The sequence below is a fragment of the Monodon monoceros genome, unplaced genomic scaffold (assembly GCF_005190385.1).
Source record: "Monodon monoceros isolate NGI ecotype Baffin Bay Population unplaced genomic scaffold, NGI_Narwhal_1 Super_Scaffold_7, whole genome shotgun sequence".
NCBI lineage: Eukaryota > Metazoa > Chordata > Mammalia > Artiodactyla > Monodontidae > Monodon > Monodon monoceros.
Genome location: NW_021703784.1, coordinates 61,989,972 through 62,010,873, shown reverse-complemented (window position 1 = coordinate 62,010,873; position 20,902 = coordinate 61,989,972). Strand labels below are relative to the sequence as shown.

The following is a 20,902-nucleotide window of genomic DNA, read 5'->3' as shown; positions in this document are numbered from 1 at the left end:
AAAAAAAAAAAAAAAAAAAAAAAAAAAAAAAAAAAAAAAAAAAAACTACAATGAGGTATCACCTCATACCAGTCAGAATGGCCATCATCAAAAAATCTACAAACAATAAATGCTGGAGAGGGTGTGGAGAAAAGGAAATCCTCTTGCACTGTTGGTGGGAATGTAAATTGATGCAGCCACTATGGAGAATAGTATGGAGGTTCCTTAAACTAAAAATAGAACTACCATATGACCCAGCAATCCCAGTACTGGGCATATACCCTGAGAAAACTATAATTCAAAAAGAGCCATGTACCACAGTGTTCACTGCAGCTCTATTTACAATCGCCAGGATGTGGAAGCAACCTAAGTGCCCACTGACAGATGAATGGATAAAGAAGATGTGGCACATATATACAATGGAATATTACTCAGCCATAAAAAGGAACGATATTGAGTTATTTGTAGTGAGGTGGATGGACCTAGAGACTGTCATACAGAGTGAAGTAAGTCAGAAAGAGAAAAACAAATACCTTAGGCTAACACATATATATGGAATCTAAAAAAAAAAAAAAGGTTCTGAAGAACCTAGGGGCAGGACAGGAATAAAGACGCAGACGTAGAGAATGGACTTGAGGACACGGGGAGGGGGAAGGGTAAGCTGGGACGAAGTGAGAGAGCGGCATGGACATATATACACTACCAAATGTAAAATAGCTAGCTAGTAGGAAGCAGCTGCATAGCACAGGGAGATCAGCTTGGTGCTTTGTGACCACCTAGAGGGGTGGGATAGGGAGGGTGGGAGGGAGATGCAAGAGGGAGGAGATATGGGGATATATGTATACGCATAGCTGATTCACTTTGTTATACAGCAGAAACTAACACACCATCGTAAAGCAATTATACTCCAATAAAGATGTTTAAAAAATGCTATTAGTTAATAATAAAATTTAGGTATAAAAAATAAGCTTTTTGACTTGTGGTTGCCAAGCGGAAGGCGAGGTGAGAGAGGGATGGATTGGGAGTTTGGGATTAGCAGATGCAAACTATTATATATAGAATGGATAAACAACGAGGTCCTACTGTACAGCACAGGGAACTATATTTAATATCCTGTGATAAACCATAATAGAAAATATGAAAAAGAATGTATATATGTATAACTGAATCACTTTGCTATACAGCAGAAATTAACACAACACTCTAAATCAACTATACTTCAATAAAGTAAATTTTTAAAATTAAAAAAAAATTTTTTTTAAATAAGCTTTTTGGGGACTTCCCTGGTGGCACAATGGTTAAGAATCCGCCTGCCAATGCAGGGGACACGGGTTCGAGCCCTGGTCCGGGAAGATCCTACATGCCCTGGAACAACTAAGCCCAGGCGCCAAAACTACTGAGCCTGCGCTCTAGAGCCCGCAAGCCACAACTGCTGAAGCCCGTGCACCTAGAGCCCGTGCTCAGCAACGAGAGAAGCCACCGCAATGAGAAGCCCTCGCACTGCAAGGAAAACCCAACGCAGCCAAAAGAAAAATAGTAAGATTTTTGTACTAAACTGGGGGCCCTCAAGGGAAATATTTACTAATTATAGCAGTGACCCAAACACATTTATCTTAATGAGTACTGTACTGCAAAGAAATCTCCTTAAAAGTCAAAAATAAATTTATTCCCAAGATGATGCCAATACTCCAAACTTTTCACAACTTCTCTTCACAAAAGAAGAAATAATGTAGTTTACGAGCTACGGCAGGGAAGAATCAATATCATTACTTTACAATCTCCAAAATATATGTACATAATAATAATAAGTTAACTCTCAAAGATAACAGACGATGTTTACCTTGAAAATCTCTTCTTCCTCAGCACCAGTGTTGCCCCAAAGTGGTTCTTATATCCCATTTCTGGTCCCCTGGCTTCCATTCTTCCTCTCACCACCTACTGTAGCCATTCCCCAAGGCCACTGTTGAACCTCTTCTCTCCTTTTTCCAAGCTTCAACTACCAAGATCCTGTACCAACAGCCCCACACTTACCCAAGGACATCACCTCCAGGTAAATATCCATCCATCAAAAACTCTTTCTTATACATACACACAAACACACTCATATCCTACACTCCAATCAAAATCAGTTACACAGAAGTCCCTATAAATGCCTGATTAATTCCTGTGGCCTGCAGTAGTTCACAGGGATCCCTTAGAGCTAAAAGCAGTCAATAAATACCCATTGAAAGAAAGAAAGAATGAATGAATGAATGAATAGGATGGGCTTAATCCTCCTCCCATTTCCACATAATCACATTCTAGCTTTCTTCAGAGGCAATTTCAAAGCTTTTTCATGAAGTAATTCCACCAGTAAAAAGTACTGGTCTCTTCCTCTAAAATCTCATGGGCTCTTATCTTCTATCACATTCAACATCTTCCTCTCCATAGTATTCCTGTACTTCTTATCTCTACCACCAGATCTTACATTTTTTAAGGATAGGGTAATTGTCTAAGTAATATAATCTATATATATACACAGAAAGGCAGAGAGAGACTTCTCTAACGGTTGCCTATTCTTTTAGTTTGCCTACCAACATTTAAACTCTTTGAACGCAAAAATTCATATGTTTCTTTTTCCCCCACCTTCACTATCATATCACCCTTAGAATTAGGCACAGTATCTAACACATGAAGTGTCACCACTCACGTCAAAAACTGTGAAGGTAATTCAAAAAGACAAGTGTCCAAAGTATTTTAAAATGCCCATACAGTTTTCCAAAGCAATAAATTTTAACCTCATTTTGGGTATGTAATTTTTAGTCTGCTATTTAATAAATCAATTGTATGATATTTTCTCCAAGGAGATATTAACTCTTAAGAGCCTAAAAATACTGATCTTTTTATAAAATTAGCATGGTAATTTACACAAAGTATATGCAAAAGGTTATTTATGAACAAATGAATGAATGAGCAAATTAAAGCAAAAACTCTATTCCTAGCCAATGGATCAATGAACGTCGAACTTCAGAGTCAAAACTCCAAAAAGGAGAGAACTAAATAGAAACTTTTTAATATTTCCAATTCCAGAAACACTGGCAAGATGAACAGAACTGAATCAATCCCGAAATCTCTCAGTTAAGCAGACAAAGAGACAAAATACAACGGCACATTTGCATTATCAACATCCCGTGGGTAAAAGCTATGCACTAGGATTTAATACTTCCTGCCAAGCCCACAGTGAAGAATCCTCTGGACACTTTTTCCATAAGCAGCCACAAAGACAATTTTGAATGGTGTACAACAAAAGTAATAGAAAATATTTCGTTAATGCCATCAATTGGAAGAGAAAAAATGAAAAAATAGTGAAAACAAACAGAAACCAAATAGTCAAATGGTAACCCTAAATCGAACATCATAATTAAATGTAATTGGTCTAAACACACCAATTAAAAGATTGTTAGAATGGATTAAAAAAAAAAAAACAAGACCCAACTACATGCCATCTACAAGAAACTCACTTTAAACATAGTGGTATAGGTAAATTAAAAGTAAAAACAGTGAAGAGTAAAATGCAACTCTATTCATAATCACCAAAAAATGGAAATAACACAAATGTTCTTCAAGGGTGAATGGATTAACTATGGTACAACCATACAATGGAATATTGCTTAGCAATAAAACGAATTATTGATACACAACAACATAGGTGAATCTCTAAGGCATTATGCTGAGCAAAAGAAGTCACTGTCAAAAGGTTACATACTGTATGACTCCATTTTTATGACACTGTAGAAGAGACAAAACTATAGCAATTAAGAACAGATCATTGATTGCCAGCAGTTGAGGAAGAGGGGGGCAGCATGAGGGAACTTTTGGGGATGATGGAACCCTGATTTTGGTAGTAGTTATACAAATCTATATATGTTAAAACTCAGAACCATCCACCAAAATAGTCAATTTTACTCTATGTTAATTTTAAAAATAAAGTCAAATAAAGATTAAATGGATGATCTCTATGAAACCTTCCAGACTATGTTTTTATGAATGAGAAAAAAAAGAGAAGGGTAAAAGGAAAACAGGCAGAACGCTAAGTCCTACTGGCATAAAAGCCACTAGTCATGAGAACCTCCTGATTACTGCACAAAATATACAAAGCAAACTCAATCTTCAGAAATTCACTCCCAGAAGAGGCTAAGAAAACCAGACATTCAGATCCAAAATGTGTATATTTTTAAATGTCTATGAATGGCTCTTCTTGTCTGTTTCCATATTTTACACTTTCAAGAAGCTGCCAATTTCTCCTGGCTAAATGCCACTTACCCTGCTTGGGGTTACTCAATTTACAAGCATTCCTTTATTTATACCTTATACGCTCACTTAATGATGGGGTCTTTGGCAGTCACAATAAAGACTCTGCAAAAGCACTTGCTTTTGCAAAGTGCCAGATCAGAGCTTCTCACCCGGAAACTAAGGTCCCTGCGGCACACGGCACACCCTCGATTCGTTCCAGACCTGAGGACGCTAGGTCTTCCTCCCTAGTCGGAAAGGGTACCCCACCGCCAAAGCGCCCCAAAATTGGAGGCCGCTGCGGGCCAGGCTCTGGGGCACTTCTCTCTTCTCGGAACTGCCTGGTTGCCTGGAGGGCATTTGGCCGTTTTGAGAACTGCCCCGGTGCGGAGCGTGCCCCTTAGAGGGCTCTGACCAGTCACCTTGGGCAAGTCCCTTCCTCTCCCAGAGCAGGGAGGAAACTTTGGATAGGTTTCCTAAGGGGGCCTCCCACCGCCCTCTCCGAGTCAAACTTTCTGGGCCTCCCGCGCCAACAGGGAGACCGGCTCGCCCCTCGGAGCCCCCCACTCGCGCCGTCCCTTGCTCACCAGGAGCCCTGAGGGAACTAACGCACCAGTCCGAGCGCGAGGCCCGAAAGCAAGAGGGAGGCGAAAAATGCCAAATCCCGGTATCGGCTCCCTCCACCCCAAGCAGGCCGCTCGGCCGCATTCCGGTCCGCCATTCCCTATGGTCACCGCCCGCCTGCCCGCTTCCACCCGGTGGTAGTAGAGCACGCGCTGGGTAGGGGCGAGTGCGGGCCCGCGGTAGGCGGGTGCGCCCACCTTGAGCTGGGACTTCGAGACCTTGCCGCTGTGGTCCAGGTCGAGCGCGGTGAAAGCATGCCAGATGGCCTTGAGCAGCTCGTCCTTCAAGCCCCCCATGGTCGCGGCCCTGCTACCCCGGATGCCGCGACTGTCCTGCCAGCCACTCGGCGCGTCTGACGCCCCTTGGCCTCTGCCGCCACCGCCCGCCGCGCTGTCACCTGACAGCGGCAGACCCCGCCCCCGCCAGGCCCCGCCCATTCGACGCCCGCGGGGAACCGCGCTGTGCAGCTGGAGCTCTGGGTCCGGTGGTCTGCCTCTCCCTGCCGGTAGGAACGCCCGGCCTTCTTTCCCGGCTAGAACGGCAAGCGCCACCACGCATCCCCCTAGTGCTCCCAAGACCAGCTCGGGCCATTTTCGATGCTCGCATGCCCCCCAAACAAGAGCCCCTATCCCGAGAAAAAATATGAGAGTCCAGCGTCCCACAGTGAAAAATGGAGCCCTGCTCCTGACCCGGGGACGGGGTCACTGTCTGAGGAGGCCAGACAAGATCCCCAAAAGTCCCCGGTCAGGGGTTCAAATGCTGGCACAGTACCTAGTGGGAGAGGAGGGGGAGGGGAAGCAGGGAAGGGCCTCGAGGGAAATTGGTTCATGCATTTCGCAAACGTCTCTTGATGCCTACTGTGTAGTGGTCTCCGGGGGCAAAGAGTTGAGGTTTAAGGTGGGTTTATAAATCAGAGGGTCAGACAACCTTTTCTAACTCTCAGCTGTTGAGGGACAGTTCACAATTTAGGAAGGGTTTGATGTGGGTAATGCTGCTGTTTCGTGATGTTTCTGTGCTTGCATAATAGGAGATCTGGAAGGACCCCAGCAAATCACTCCACCCATCTTACTAATCAGAATGGTTGGACCATTCAAAAGAACCTATCTGTGCCCGGAAGAGCGTCCTCCTCATTGCAGATGTTCATTTGATATCTGTTAACAATGATCACCTGACCTCTTTGGGCTTCAAATGTTCCACGTATGAAATGAGCGTGGTTGCTCCAGATGTTCTGGAAGGGTTCTCCTAGTGCTCACATCCTAAGATAATAAATGTTGCTGGCTGACTCCAGTCTGATTAAGTCACCAGGCACAGTGCCTTGCATCTCCAATCCAAGACCAAATCTGGACAAAATGGATAGAAAAACAAATACCAAGAGTTTTCAAAGGGAAACGGTTCTCAGATGAAGTTTGGTTTTGTTTTCCTCTTTTATGTTCCTAAGTGCACATATATGAACTTTATTAAAAGGAAAAGGGCATCATAAGGAGGGGGGATTTGGAAAGAGCAGAAAAGGAAGGAGCAGCTTCAGTGAGCTTCAGGCCAAAGGGAACTTGGTGGGGCAGAGGAAAGGCTGGCCCAGTTGAAGGGAAGGGGCAAAAGCAGAGGGACTGTCAGTCTCTCACTGTGAGGGCCCTAGAGGCCCCACTTCTCCATTTGTCAGGACTTTTCTTGCTCTGCCAGAATCCAGTCTCTATCAATGATCTTCCCCAACTCCAGCTCAAGTCTGCAAGTCAACAAAAATACATGATTTAACCTCTAATCTCTTCATGCCAACTCAGCTTTCCCTAGGTAGTGACAAAAAAGAAACCCTCCTAATTCTCAAGGTTCAGATTAACCACTAGATGACACTCCTTCTCTCTCTGTACCTGGAAGCACCAAAAAGATATTTCAAAGCTTTGGGGTGGGGGGTGGGGGTCACATGACCAGTACATTCTGAACTTTCAAATTCCTACTTCTTGGACTTCCCTGGTGGAGCAGTGGTTAAGAATCTGCCTGTCAATGCAGGGGACACAGGTTCGAGCCCTGGTCTGGGAAGATTCCACATTCCGCAGAGCAACTAAGCCCGTGTGCCACAACTACAGAGCCTGCACTCTAGAGCCCGCAAGCCACAGCTACTGAGCCTACGTGCCACAACTACTGAAACCCGCGTGCCTAGAGCCTGTGCTCTGCAACAAGAGAAGCCACTGCAATGAGAAACCTGCGCACCGCATTGAAGAGTAGCCCTTGCTCGCCGCAACTAGAGAAAAGCCCGTGCACAGCAACAAAGACCCGATGCAGCCAAAAATAAATAAATAAATGTATATTAAAAAAAAAAATTCCTACTTCTTCCACAATCCCCACTCTCATAATCTGAACAAATTTTAAAGCAAAATGATGTCATGGAAGGAGCTGTGCTTTGGAACCTAACAGATTATATTAATTATCTACTGCTGTGTAACCAACTAACCCAAAATTGAGCAGCTTAAAATAATAATAAACATTATCTCATATTTTCTATGGGTCCAGAATTTAAAGGCCATATAGTTCTGGCTTGAGGTCTCCTGAGAGGTTTCAGTCAGGATATGGGACTGTAGTCATCTGAAGGGGAGCCTGGTGCTGTAGAAATTACTTGTACCATGGCTCAGCCACATGGACTTGTTCACAAAAGGCCTCAATTCCTCCCCGTATGGGTCCACCTACAGGCTACTTGAGTGTCCTTACAACATGTCAGCTGGCTTTTCCCAGAGCAGGTGGTCTAAGAAAGAGAAAGGTGGAAGCTGCAATGTCTTTTATGATCCTGCCTTAAAAGTCACTTATCATCATTTCTGCAATATTCTACTGATTACTCAGGTCAGACCTATTTAAGGTGGGAGGGGAAATACAAAAGAGCGTGAGTATCAGAAGGCAAGAACCACTGGGACCCATCTTGGAAGCTGGCTACCACACAGATGTAGGGCAGAATCCAGACTCCACCATTTGCTTACCTATGAGCAAATATGAGGCTTCATTTCTTCACATGTAGTTCTAGGGTAAATGCATCAAATTCTCCTACAGACCACCTGCATCAGCAGCATGAGAGATAGCTATGGGTTCCGTTTTGTCCTCATAGCTTCCAGTTTGTCCTTGTGGATTCTAGTTTGCCCTCACTCTCCCCCAGTTCAATCCAAGCTGTCTTCCTGACTGCTAGCCCTGATGACCCATCAGTTTCAGGCCATTTCTGGATGCAGAGGCTACAGCCTTCCACAGAATTCTTCAGCAGCTTTCCTTTGTGATCCCTGGTTGGTTTCCTTTGATCCTCCAGCCATCTCCTTCCAGACTTTTTCTCCCCCAGCTTTTCCTACAATTGTGCTGTATTCAATCCCTGTGATAAATCCTGTATTCCTTAGTGGTGCTGCTTCCCTGACCAGCCCCTAACTGATACTGAAATTTGTGAAGTTTGATACTGTTAACAAAAAGCATGTGTTACTGGCTTTGGGCAGGGGGGTGGCAGAAGCTAAAAGGATCTCAAGGGAAGGTTTGAAAGACAGTGAGGGAATTGTTGTTGAAAGTTGCTGCTTTGAGTTGAATTGTCTCTCCCCAAAATTCATATGTTTAAGTCTTAATCTCCAGTGTCTCAGATGAAGTTTTACAGAGGTAATCCAGTTAAAATGAGGTCATTAGGGTGGGCCCTAATCCAATATGACTGGTATCCTTATAAAAAGAGGAAATTTGGACACAAACACACGGGAAGAATGACATGTGAACATGAAGACAGAAATCAGCGTGATGGGTCTACAAGCCAAGGCACACCAGAGATAGCCAGCAAATCACCAGAAGCTAGGAGACAGGCATGGAAAAGATTCTTCCTCATAGCTTTTTGAAGGGACAAACCCTGCTGGTAGCTTGATCTTGTATTTCTAGCTTCCAGAACTGTGAGACAATAAATTTCTGTTGTTTAAGCCATCAGTTTGTGGCATGTTATCATGGCACCCCTAGCAAACTAATAGAGTTATAGCTGGTAAAAAGTTTGGCAACACTGTTGCCTGAGATAATGTAAAAACTAGGAAGAGTATCTAATAAAAACTAGTAAAGATACTTAATGATCTTGTGGATCTGGCTAAGGAGATTTCCAATCATAACATTGAAATTGCCAACTGGCTTCTACTATTTCTCTAAGACAAAATACAAAAAGGGAGTTGAACTAAGTTTGAATTGTTCAATTTTCAAGTAGAATCTAGAGGGACTGTAAAGGAGCCAAGATATGCTGGTTTCAAAAATAAAATTCTTCCTAATCCCCAGTCTCTCCTGGTTACCAACAAGGAGCACTAGGCCTGCCAGTGAGCTCTATCGAGCTCTCATCTTATCTTGGCCAAAGGTCTGTGTCGAAGAAAAAAATCAACTGATAGTCAATCTAAGAAAGAAATGGAAGATTTTATTCAAGCCAACCTGAGGATTATAACGCAGGAAGCAGTCTCGCAGAAAGCTCTGAGGACTGTTCTGCCTGTTAGAGGTCAAAGCACGGGTATATAAGTTTTTGAGACAAAGGGTTCTACACCAAAAGACATACTGACAGTGGACACAATCAGATCTGCACATACGAAGCGGGTCATCATGACCCCTTATAAGATTAAGAAGGAAAACATTCTCCTAGGGCTTCCCTGGTGGTGCAGTGGTTAAGAATCCGCCTGCCTATGCAGGGGACATGGGTTCCAGCTCTGGTCTGAGAAGATCTCACGTGCCGCGGAGCAACTAAGCCCGTGCGCCACAACTACTAAGCCTGCACTCTAGAGCCCGCGAACCACAACTGCTGAGCCCATGTGCCACAACTACTGAAGCCCGCGCACCTAGAGCCCGTACTCCACAATGAGAAGCCACCGCAATGAGAAGCCCGCACACCACAAGGAAGAGTAGTCCCTGCTCACCACAACTAGAGAAAGCCTGTGCACAGCAACGAAGACCCAACGCAGCCAAAAATAAATAAATAAAATAAATTAAAAAAAAAATTCTCCTCAGGAGGTCTGGGTAATGCAGATGCACAACACACACTAAAGCGGAAGGAAGAGGCCCAAACAGGCGGAGAAAATTTTTAAATAAAATATGAATTTTATCCCATCACTGAAATGCCCTGTAATCAGTGGGCACAATCTGGCAACAAGAAGCAGAAATGCTGAGCAACTGTGCCTGAAGCCGGCAGATGTGGGAGTGGTGTACGGCCCCTGGCCACTCAGGGGCTGATAGCATCTTTGTGACTGCCATTACCCCAAAGCTTTCCAGAGGAAGCTTCTGGTTCCATGGGAGGTTTCATAAACTGATACCAGGATTCAAGTTCTCAGAACCAGGACAAATTGCAGTCTCCTCAGCTGGTGAAAACAGCTCTCTCCGCCTCATGGCGTTATTGTGAGGATCAAATAAAATAACAGCTGTGAAAGCGTGGCGTAGTCACTAAAGCCCATCCAAATGGGAGGGGCAGTCGTGAAAAACAGGAAGGAGGAGAATAATGGAATTCTGATGCCAACAAGGACAAAACCCTCTGAGGCCTTAGGGTTGGGTGGTTTGCTCAAGGTGCAAAAGCAGCAAAATCTGATCTTGTAACTGTAAGAATTGTGTGACAGGGTTAACTCTGAAAGCCTCCTCCAACATCACTAGCTGGAGTTTAGGCTGAACCCCATGTTCCAATGAAAATCCTGATCTAATTATCTGTCACTGAGACCAAGGCCATATCTACTGCGCCATGGAATGCATGAAAACTCCATGTCAGCCTGACCCACTGAGAATAGGGATGAGGGTAGAGTTAGGAGAAGCTTCTCAGATGTGGAGATTGAGTCTTTTTTTTTCATTTTATTGAAGTATAGTTGATTTACAATGCTGTACCAATCTCTGATGTACAGCAAAGTGACTCAGTTATACACATATATACATTCATTTTTATATTGTTTTCCATTATGGTCTATCACAGGATATTGAATATAGTTCCCTGTGCTATGTGATAGGACCTTGTTTATCCATTCTAAATGTAATAGTTTGCATCTACCAGCCCCAAACTCCCAGTCCATCCCTCTCCCTCCCCCCTACTTCCTCCCCCTTGGCAGCCACAAGTCTGTTCTCCATGTCTGTGAGTCTATTTCTGTTTTGTAGATAGGTTCATTTGTGCCATATTTTAGATTCCACATATAAGTGATATCATATGGTATTTGTCTTTCTCTTTCTGACTTACTTCACTTAGTATGATAATCTCTAGTTGTATCCATGTTGTTGCAAATGGCATTATTTCGTTCTTTTTTATGGCTGAGTATTCCATTGTATATATGTACCACATCTTCTTTATCCATTCATCTGTTGATGGACATTTAGCTTGTTTCCTTGTTTTGGCTATTGTGAACAGTGCTGCTGTGAACAGCACTATTGTGTATGTATGTATGTATGTATGTATGTATCTTTTGAATTACAGTTTTGTCTGGGTATATTCCCAGGAGTGGGATTGCTTGATCATATGGTAATTGTATTTTTAGTTCTCTGAGGAACCTCCATAGTGTTTTCCACAGTGGCTGTACCAACTTACATTGCTACCAACAGTGTAGGAGGGTTCCCTTTTCTCCACACCCTCTCCAGCATTTGTTATTTGTAGACTTTTTAATGATGGCCATTCTGACCGGTGTGAGGTGATACCTCATTGTAGTTTTGATTTGTATTTCTCTGATAATTAATGATGTTGAGCATCTTTTCATGTGCCGACTGGCTGTCTGTATGTCTCCTTTGGAGAAATGTCTATTAAGGTCTTCTGCCCATTTTTCCGTTGGGTTGTTTGTTTTTTTGTTGTTGAGTTGAATGAGCTGTTTGTATATTTCAGAGATTAAGCCCTTGTTAGACATGGAGATTGAGTCTTGAGAATTAGTGAAAGTTCACAGATAGCTGTAGAAGAGAAGGAAGGACATTCCAGAAAGAAAGAGGTAGCTAGCTGCATGCACAGAAATACGAAGGCAAAAAAAAAAAAAAAAAAAAAAAAAAAAAAGAATGGTGCTTTGGCTATGTGACATCGTGATTTATAATAAATATACATTTGGGGCTTCCCTGGTGGCGCAGTGGTTGAGAGTCCGCCTGCCGATGCAGGGGACATGAGTTCGTGCCCCGGTCGGGGAAGATCCCACATGCCACGGAGCGGCTGGGCCCGTGAGCCATGGCCACTGAGCCTGTGCGTCCCGGAGCCTGTGCTCCGCAGCGGGAGAGGCCGCAATGGTAAGAGGCCCGCGTACTGCAAAAAAAAAAAAAAAAAAAAAAAAGAGTAGAATGATAGTTGCCAGGGGCTGGGGGGAGGCAGAAGTAGGGAAATGTTGATCAAGGGCACAAAGTTTCAGTTTTACGAGATGAATAAGTTCTGGAGATCTGATGTACAGCAATGTGAATATAGTCAACAATACTGTAGTGTATACTTGAAATTTGCTAAGAGGGTAGATCTTAAGTGTTCTTACCACCAAAAAAGAATGGTAACTGGTAACTACGTGAGGTGATGGCTGTGTTAATTAGCTTGACTGGAGGAATTATTTCACAATGTATACATATATCAAAACATCAAGTCATGGCTTCCCTGGTGGTGCAGTTGTTAAGAATCTGCCTGCCAATGCAGGAGACACGGTTTCAAGCCCTGGTCCGGGAAGATCCCACATGCCGCGAAGCAACTAAGCCCGTGCGCCACAACTACTGAGCCTGCGCTCTAGAACGCGTGAGCCACAACTACTGAAACCTCTGCACCTACAGCCCGTGCTCTACAACAAGAGAAGCCACCACAATGAGAAACCCGTGCACTGCAACAAAGAGTAGCCCCCGCTCACCGCAACTAGAAAAAGCCCACAGGCAGCAACAAAGACCCAACGCAGCCAAAAATAAAATAAATTTATAAAAAAAAAATTCAAGTCATATACCTTAAACATATACTATTTATATTTGTCAATTATACCTCAATAAAAATGGAGGGAAAATCATCAACGTCAAAAAGAAAAAAAAAAATCTTCCATTCTTCACTCTCTCCTTTTCTTCCTCAGTGCCTTCCTTCCTTTTCTTCTTTCTTTCTTCCTTCCACAAATCAGTGTTGAGCATCTTCTCTGTATCAGGTATTGTGCCAGGCACTGGGAGTCCAACAGTGAACATGCAAGTTGGCGCTTCCCCTCATGGACTTAGAGTTGGGTGGAGGTCCCGTCCTTTCTGCTGATGACTTGAGGAGGCCATGCCATGTGGGTGCTGCTGAGTTTACCACTCCTGGAGTGTTCAGGGTCCTCAGAATAGCTTCCTGCTCCTTCTCATATTTCCAATCTTTCCCCATCTCTCCCATCATCTAACCTTTGATACATTAGTAGAATCATCAGCAGATTTTACTTCCCAGGAAACAAAGGATGGAAACTTGCGAGTCAGCTTTCTCTCCTTATGATATTTGATTGATGCACCATCTTGTAACACATTATCAGACCCCCTGTTTACCTGGTTATTATGTGACCCTCAGGTTAATCCTATTTTCCTGTTCTTAGTACAATTTCTGCTTTTTACATAATTCTTTGGCTTACTTTTGTTCCCTGTATACATTCGTCCCTCATTACACTGAGGGAAATATATACTTATACTTTATACTGTTGGGGAAGTGGAAATTTCCCCTTTACCCCTCTTGAGTTCCTGTGGGACTAATAATAAAACTGACACAAAACAGATTAACAGGAGAAAAGAAACAAATTTTGATTCATGCACTTGAAGGTGCCATAGAAATGAGACTTAAGTAGTGGCCAAAGCAGGCAACTTTTATACTCTTTAGACAAAAAACCAAAACAAAACAATAAATTTGTGAAGAAGTGACAGGACAAAGAAACTTATGTGTTGGCTGCTCAGTTAGTGAAGAATCTAAACAGAGTTGGGCTTGGGGGAGTACATTAAAGAAGTAACAGGTTTGTCTATACAGGCTTCGTGGCCTGACTTCCTTACCTCTAGTAATAAGGGTCCTTTCTACCTCCAGATGCAGGGAGGGCACCTTTCACATGAGAGACTGATTTCCTGCTTTCAGGGAGACCGAGGGGAGGGTCAGAGTGTCCCTCTTATGTTGGCCGTTTCTTAAGTAACTTTAATTCAAAATAATCTATATGCCATTGAGGCACATTTTGAGGTGGCCTGCCCTGAGCCCCAGAAATACATGAAATGTATTTACCAGAAGAAACAAAGCGGTCAAAAACAGTAACACCTACTTTGAAAATTAACAAGAATTTAAATACATTTTATTATATTTAGCCTCATTTGGTGTTTTTTGTTTGTTTGTTTTTGTTTTTTGGCTGTGTTGGGTCTTTGTTGTTGAGCGCAGGCTTTCTCTAGTTGCGGCGAGCGGGGGCTACTCGTCATTGCGGTGTGCAGGCTTCTCATTGCGGTGGCTTCTCTTGTTGCAGAGCATGGGTTCTAGGTGCGAGGGCTTCAGTAGTTGTGGCATGCGGGTTCAGTAGTTGCAGCACGCAGGCTCTAGGTCGTGCAGGCTTCAGTAGTTGTGGTTCGCAGGCTCTGGGGCGCAGGCTCAATAGTTGTGGTGCACGGGCTTAGTTGCTCCGCGGTATGTGGGATCTTCCCAGACAAGGGATCGAACCTGGGTCCCCTGCATTGGCAGGCGGATTCTTAACCACTGCGCCACCAGGGAAGCCCCATTTGGTGTTATAATTACCTTTTTATATGCCTCTTTAAAACTTTTCACTTTGAATCATGGACTTTAGAAATATTATAATTAACTGTAATTATTATTCTTTTTTGATGCTCAAAAGAATCACAACACGACCGCTGAGAGCCCTGTTATATTGGCTTCAGTGTCCAATCAGCACTATTTTAAATATTTTTGGAAGCATCCTTTTCTCAGATGTTACAGGCTCCTCCTTGTCTTTCCCTGTTCCAAGACATGGAATTGGCTATGCTTTTAAAGGTCTTGGCTTTTTTTAAGGAGCATAGTAGAATCCAAAATCTGGATGTTGGGTGTGCCAATCAATTTGGTAGTGAGTCAAGTTGTTTCCAGGTGACAAACCTGACGAATATCTTTCTTTCTAAGTCCACATCAGTTTGCATTAAATCTTTCCACTTTTATCCAACTCTTATTTATTCTAATGTAAAAATATAGTTATTTAATATACCTTCTGCTTCCTTAATTTTGAACCCCACACCAAACCTACGATTATAATCTCTTCTCTTTTATAATCTTTATTTGAATCATCTATCACGATTCAGAAGTCTCTCCATTGATGCAAATTTGTTTGCATTCTTTTTCTGGTCCAAGATAAATTTAGTGCTCAGCTATAAGAAAGATTTTCTTAGCTGTTAACATCTATACCTTGTCTATTTATAAATGACCTGTGTTCTGTTTCAATTTTAATCCTTTTGGGGGAAGAATCTAGATATAAATATGAAACAAATGAACAGCTTAGTGTTGTAATCAAATAAAACTTGGTAGCAAAGCAAATCTGATACATATTTCATGAGTTGCTATTGTGAAAATAAGATAATTAAGCATGTATGGAAAAGTTTGCATAAATGATGGTAAGTATACACCTGAAGATAGTATGTCAAAGGTTAGATGGTAGGAGAGGTAGGGGAAGATTGGAAATATGAAAAGGAGCAGGAAGCTATTCTGAGGACCCTGAACAGTGCTGGAATGGTGCTCAGCAGCACCCACATGGCATGGCCTCCTCGTCATCAGCAGAAAGGACAGGACCTCCACCCAATTCTAAGTCATGAAGGGGTGGGCCTACCCGCATGTTCATTGTTGGACTCCAAGTGCCTGGCACAATACCTGATACAGAGAAGATGCTCAACACTTATTTTCGAAAGGAAGGAAGGCACGGAGGAAGAAAAGAAGGGAGTGAATGCTTAATATATAAGGCACGTTTATATTTCCAATCATTCCAAACAACAGTGTAAATACATAACAAAGGCAGTACAACCAATTATATAATACAAGCATACTTCAGAGATACTGCGGGTTCAGTTCCAGCCACAATGAAGCATATATTGCAATAAAGCGAGTCACATGAATTTTTTGGCTTCCCAGTGCATAGAAAAGTTATGTTCACACTATATTGTAGTCTATTAAGTGTGCAATAATAGCATTGTCTATAAAACCAATGTACCTACCTTCATTACAAAATATTTTATTGCTAAAAAATGCTAACCATCACCTGAACCTTCAGTGAGTCATAATTTTTATGCAATAGTAATATCAAAGATCACTGTCCACAGCTTACCATAAAAAATATAATAAGAATGAAAAAGTTTGAAATATTGGGAGAATTATTGAAATGTGACACAGAGATGTGAAGTGAGCAAATGCTGTGGGGAAAATGGTGCCGATAGACTTGTTCAACATAAGGTCGCCACAAACCTTCAATTTATAAAAAGCACAGTATCTGTGAAGTGCAATAAGCAAAGCACAATAAAATGAGGTATGCCTGTACTAACTAAGCAAAACTATAAAATACATAATTTCAGGAAATCCCCCATGAAAGGTATAGGCATGACAAATGTCACTGATGGAGCAAGTAAAGTGTAATGATTAAAAGGGACCCAGCCTCCACAGGGTGTATGATTCCATTTGTATGAAATGTCCAGAATAGGCAAATCCATAGAGACAGAAAATAGACTGATGGTTGCCTGGGGCTTAGAGGAGTGGGGAAACGGGGAGTGACTCCTAATGGGTTTCCCATTGGAATGATGAAAATGCTCTAAAATTGATTGGGTGATGGTGGCATAACTCTATGAGTATACTAAAAGCTATTGAACTGTATACTTTAAATGATGAACGGTATGGTATGTAAATTTTATCACAATAAAGCTGTTATAAAAGGGGGGAGGGCAGCCTGATGCATGCCAGCTCAAGTTTAGAAGGTGCCACCAAATCCCCTGCTCCAGCCAAGAATCAATTATAAATAACCCCAACCTACATAAATAACCTACAACCGTGGCCAGTATGAAATGGTATTATTTTAATTTGGGGTCTAGTAAAATCACTGTAACATAGAAAAGTATCAAAATAAATATTACTTCTACAAATAAGTATAGAAGTAATGAAAAAGAAATTAAATCCATGGTTTTAATATTTTGAAGTTAGACTTAAATGTGGTTATAGCCTTTGTGATAATTTTATTTTCATGATTCTGTCTGCTATTTGGTGTGTTGGGATGTTTCAGTGTTTGAGAAATCAGTCTTATTGGATTTGTGATTATAACTTGGATTGTTTAAGGGAATTTGAGTAAATGATGAGGTGATCATTATCATGGACTTCTCAGCGCTCATTCCACTCTGAGATAATTAATAAAAGCCAATGGGCAGTCCCATTCTCCTTGCCAGTGACTGGTTTAGGAACAGGCATGTGATACAACTCTGGCCAATGAGATGGGAGTTAAAGTCCATGTGGGGCTTCTGAGAGAGGTTTCCACAGTCCCAAAAAAGGGAAATAAAAGTCCCACTTTCTCTGAATTGTTGTGTCTGGATATGATAATGTCATTGCTACAGCCACACTGTTACAAGCCTGAGGCTTCTACCAGGACACAGAGAAGGGCAGAACCAAGAGAATCATAATAAAGTGGAGCTGCAGCCTGGGCACACCATGCCCACAGCCCATCCCACCTCAGATCTTCATGTCATGTGAGATAATACACTTCCTTATTGTTTAAGCCATTTTGAGTCAGGGCTTTCTTTTATTTTCACCCAAAAGAAACATTTTATAACGGGATTTAAATGTAAAACTGTAGTTTAAGAAACTTTTAAAAATGTATTAGTTTTAAAAATAAACAAATGGGACTTAATGAAACTTAAAATCTTTTGCACAGCAAAGGAAACCATAAACAAGACGAAAAGACAACCCTCAGAATAGGAGAAAATATTTTCAAATGAAGCAACAGACAAAGGATTAATCTCCAAAATTTACAAGCAACACATGCAGCTCAATATCAAAAAAACAAACAACCCAATCCAAAAATGGACAGAAGGCCTAAATAGACATTTCTCCAAAGAAGATATACAGATTGCCAACAAACACATGAAAGGATGCTCAACATTACAAATCATCAGAGAAATGCAAATAAAAACTACAATGAGGTGTCACCTCACACCAGTCAGAATGGCCATCGTCAAAAAAATCTACAAACAATAAATGCTGGAGAGAGTGTGGAGAAAAAGGAACCCTCTTGCACTGTTGGTGGGAATGTAAATTGATACAGCCACTATGGAGAACAGTATGGAGGTTCCTTAAAAAACTAAAAATAGAATTACCATATAACCCAGCAATCCCAGTACTGGGGATATACCCTGAGAAAACCATAATTCAAAAATAGTCATGTACCACAATGTTCACTGAAGCTCTATTTACAGTAGCCAGGACATGGAAGCAACCTAAGTGTCCATCGACAGATGAATGGATAAAGAAGATGTGGCACATATATACAATGGAATATTACTCAGCCATAAAAAAAAAAACAAAATTGAGTTATTTGTAGTGAGGTGGATGGACCTAGAGTCTGTCATACAGAGTGAAGCAAGTCAGAAAGAGAAAAACAAATACCTTAGTCTAACACATGAATATGGAATCTAAAAAAAAAAAAATAGTTCTGAAGAACCTAGGAGCAGGACAGGAATAAAGATGCAGACGTAGAGAATGGACTTGAGGACACGGGGAGGGGGAAGGCTAAGCTGAGACAAAGTGAGAGCGTGGCATGGACATATATGCACTACGAAATGTAAAATAGATAGCTAGTGGGAAGCAGCTGCATAGCACAGGGAGATCAGCTCGGTGCTTTTTGATCACCTAGAGGGGTGGGATAGGGAGGGTGGGAGGGAGACGCAAGAGGGAGGAGATATGGGGATATATGTATATGTATAACTGATTCACTTTGTTATACAGCAGAAACTAACACACCATTGTAAAGCAATTACACTCCAATAAAGATGTTAAAGAAAAAATAAAGTAAAATGAAACCCTCCCCCCCCAAAATTTATTAGTTTTGTTTGTTTATTAGGCATATAAATTGGATAAATTGAGCATCAGTTATACCGGAAGTTGTAGAGAATGTTCCTCTGCCCAGACAGAAGCCCCCTGGACTTTGAACAACCTAGAAACAGTGTGGTGAGGCAAATTTCAAATAGGGGTTCATGCCATTGATCCTCACATGAGAACCTACTGGTAACATGACACGTGTCTTCAACTGTGGCATTTATTATAAACTCAGGGAAGACATAGCTGCAAGAATCACAAACACTGACTTATGCTGGGATCACAACTGATTTCTGCTGATATCTGTAGAAATTACAAACACTGGTTTCTGGTGTAGGAAGAGAGGTTAGAGTGTCCAAAGGAACAGATCACTAGCAGCTGTGCTATCAGTGACCAAAGGGGACTTCACAGGCCAGGAGCCCCCAGTTTAAATGCCTTCAAGGCCCAGGCAGGATCTATACATGAAGGAAAATGAGTGGGAATGAAGCAGTAGGAAACGGTGCCTCTGTCTACAGGGAGCATCTCCGCTCAGGCCCCGGTGATGCTACTGTGAGGAAATGCAGCTTCAGTGTTGCCAGATCTTCCCTTTTTCAAGAGAAGCCAAAAAACTGGATCATGTGAATCTTGTGGAGTTTTAGATTAGGGCAACCAATTCAACTAAAAGAACAAAAACAAAACACTGCGGGGCCAAACAGCACACATCTACGGGCTGTCTGTGGTCCACAGGTGGCCAGTTTGCAGCTCAGCCCACAACTTTAGAGTACATCCATAGGGTAGACATATGTGGAAGTCTGCAAACATTTTCTTCCCACAGGAGCTTCTCAGACACTGAGATCTGGGGCTACATAGCTGAAAAGACGTGATTCATAGTAATAGCCCAGTAAGAAGGATTAGCTGCAAAATGCACACGCATAGTTAAACAAAATAATCTGCTGCATGGGGCTGGTTGGTGTCTTCTGCTTAAATCTCAAAGACAAAGACAATTTTTATTTCAATCCTTGTCAGAGCCAAGTTGCTATTTGTGATTAGCTACCAGCATGATCAGTCCTACTAAATTGCTTTGCTGTCTTCCCAGGCTTTATAAATTAGGATTAGTCATTCATCTGTAACCAAAAAATTAAAAGAGAGGGAGAGAGACTGAGACCACTGGTCCAAACGAGACATGAGTCCCAAGAGAGTCTTGTCACACCTCTCTGGAGCTTCCCAGCAAAGCCCAGCACAAGTTTCTGGTCTGCAGCGGTCACACAACAAATATTCCCTGGTTTCTCGAAGGTAAGAGTAAACCCAAGGCCTGTGAATGCCTCTGACTCACAGAAAGATCTGCTCATTTTCATGGGTCTGTTTGTGTGTCATTTTTAAAAAATTGTGATATGACACATGGTAGCAGGAGGAACTTAGGCTAGATATTAAGAACAATTTCCTGACTAACCGACTGTGAAATATTACAGCACATTACAAATGAGGAAGTGGAGGCTCCATCTATGCAGGAGTTTTCCGCTAGGGTAAACGCCTGATTCTGTTGGTCAGATGCTATCACTGGTGAGGTGGGAAGGGGGCATTTGTACAATGTGTCCTCGCCAGCCTGCTCTTCACCCTTAACAAGAGCTGCCATTTACAAAGGGTCAACCTGCTCACTGTCCTAGGTCCTTTATCTTATCAAATCCTCATAGAAACCCAGTAAGAAAGATTATCCCCATTTTACAGATAAGGACACTGAAACCTCAGAGAAATGAAATAACTTGCTCAAGTTCATCCTGTTAATAAATGGCAGAACTAGGATTAGAACTCACCTCTGTGTAGCTTCCAAGTCCAGGCCCTTTCTCTAAGGCTGTGCTGCTGCAGGTGCCTGGGCAGAACACCTGTGACTACCTGTGAGGAAGAGAGACCAAACAGCAGGTTCAGGCAAGGAGAGTGAAAAAGTTGTGAGAACACTGCTGAGGCCCGAAGAGGAAGCCAGTGTCAGGAAGAGAGATGAAATGCCAACTGGGGAAGTGACAGAGACACGGAGGGGAGGTAAGGTCAAGGGATATCCTTCCAGAAATGAATCTGCACTGACTTGGACAGTCCAGGAAATGAAGATAGAGAATA

The 20,902-nt window shown here is 42.3% G+C and overlaps 1 protein-coding gene across 2 annotated transcripts in view; it reads right to left on the bottom strand.

The window, feature by feature from the left end:
* Positions 1 to 20,626, bottom strand: part of SWAP70 (switching B cell complex subunit SWAP70) — a 94,031-nt gene extending 73,405 nt beyond the window's left edge. Inside the window, exon 1 of one of the 2 annotated variants that reach the window (XM_029207419.1) lies at positions 20,605 to 20,626. Coding sequence is in view for 1 of the 2 variants with exons in the window: in XM_029207418.1 (XP_029063251.1) it covers positions 5,070 to 5,168 (99 nt within the window). In the remaining variant the exon portion in view is untranslated. Of the gene's footprint in view, positions 1 to 5,069; positions 5,258 to 20,604 lie in introns of those variants that run through there. The other variant, XM_029207418.1, reaches the window with a different exon arrangement.
* Between the last annotated feature and the right edge of the window lie 276 nt (positions 20,627 to 20,902).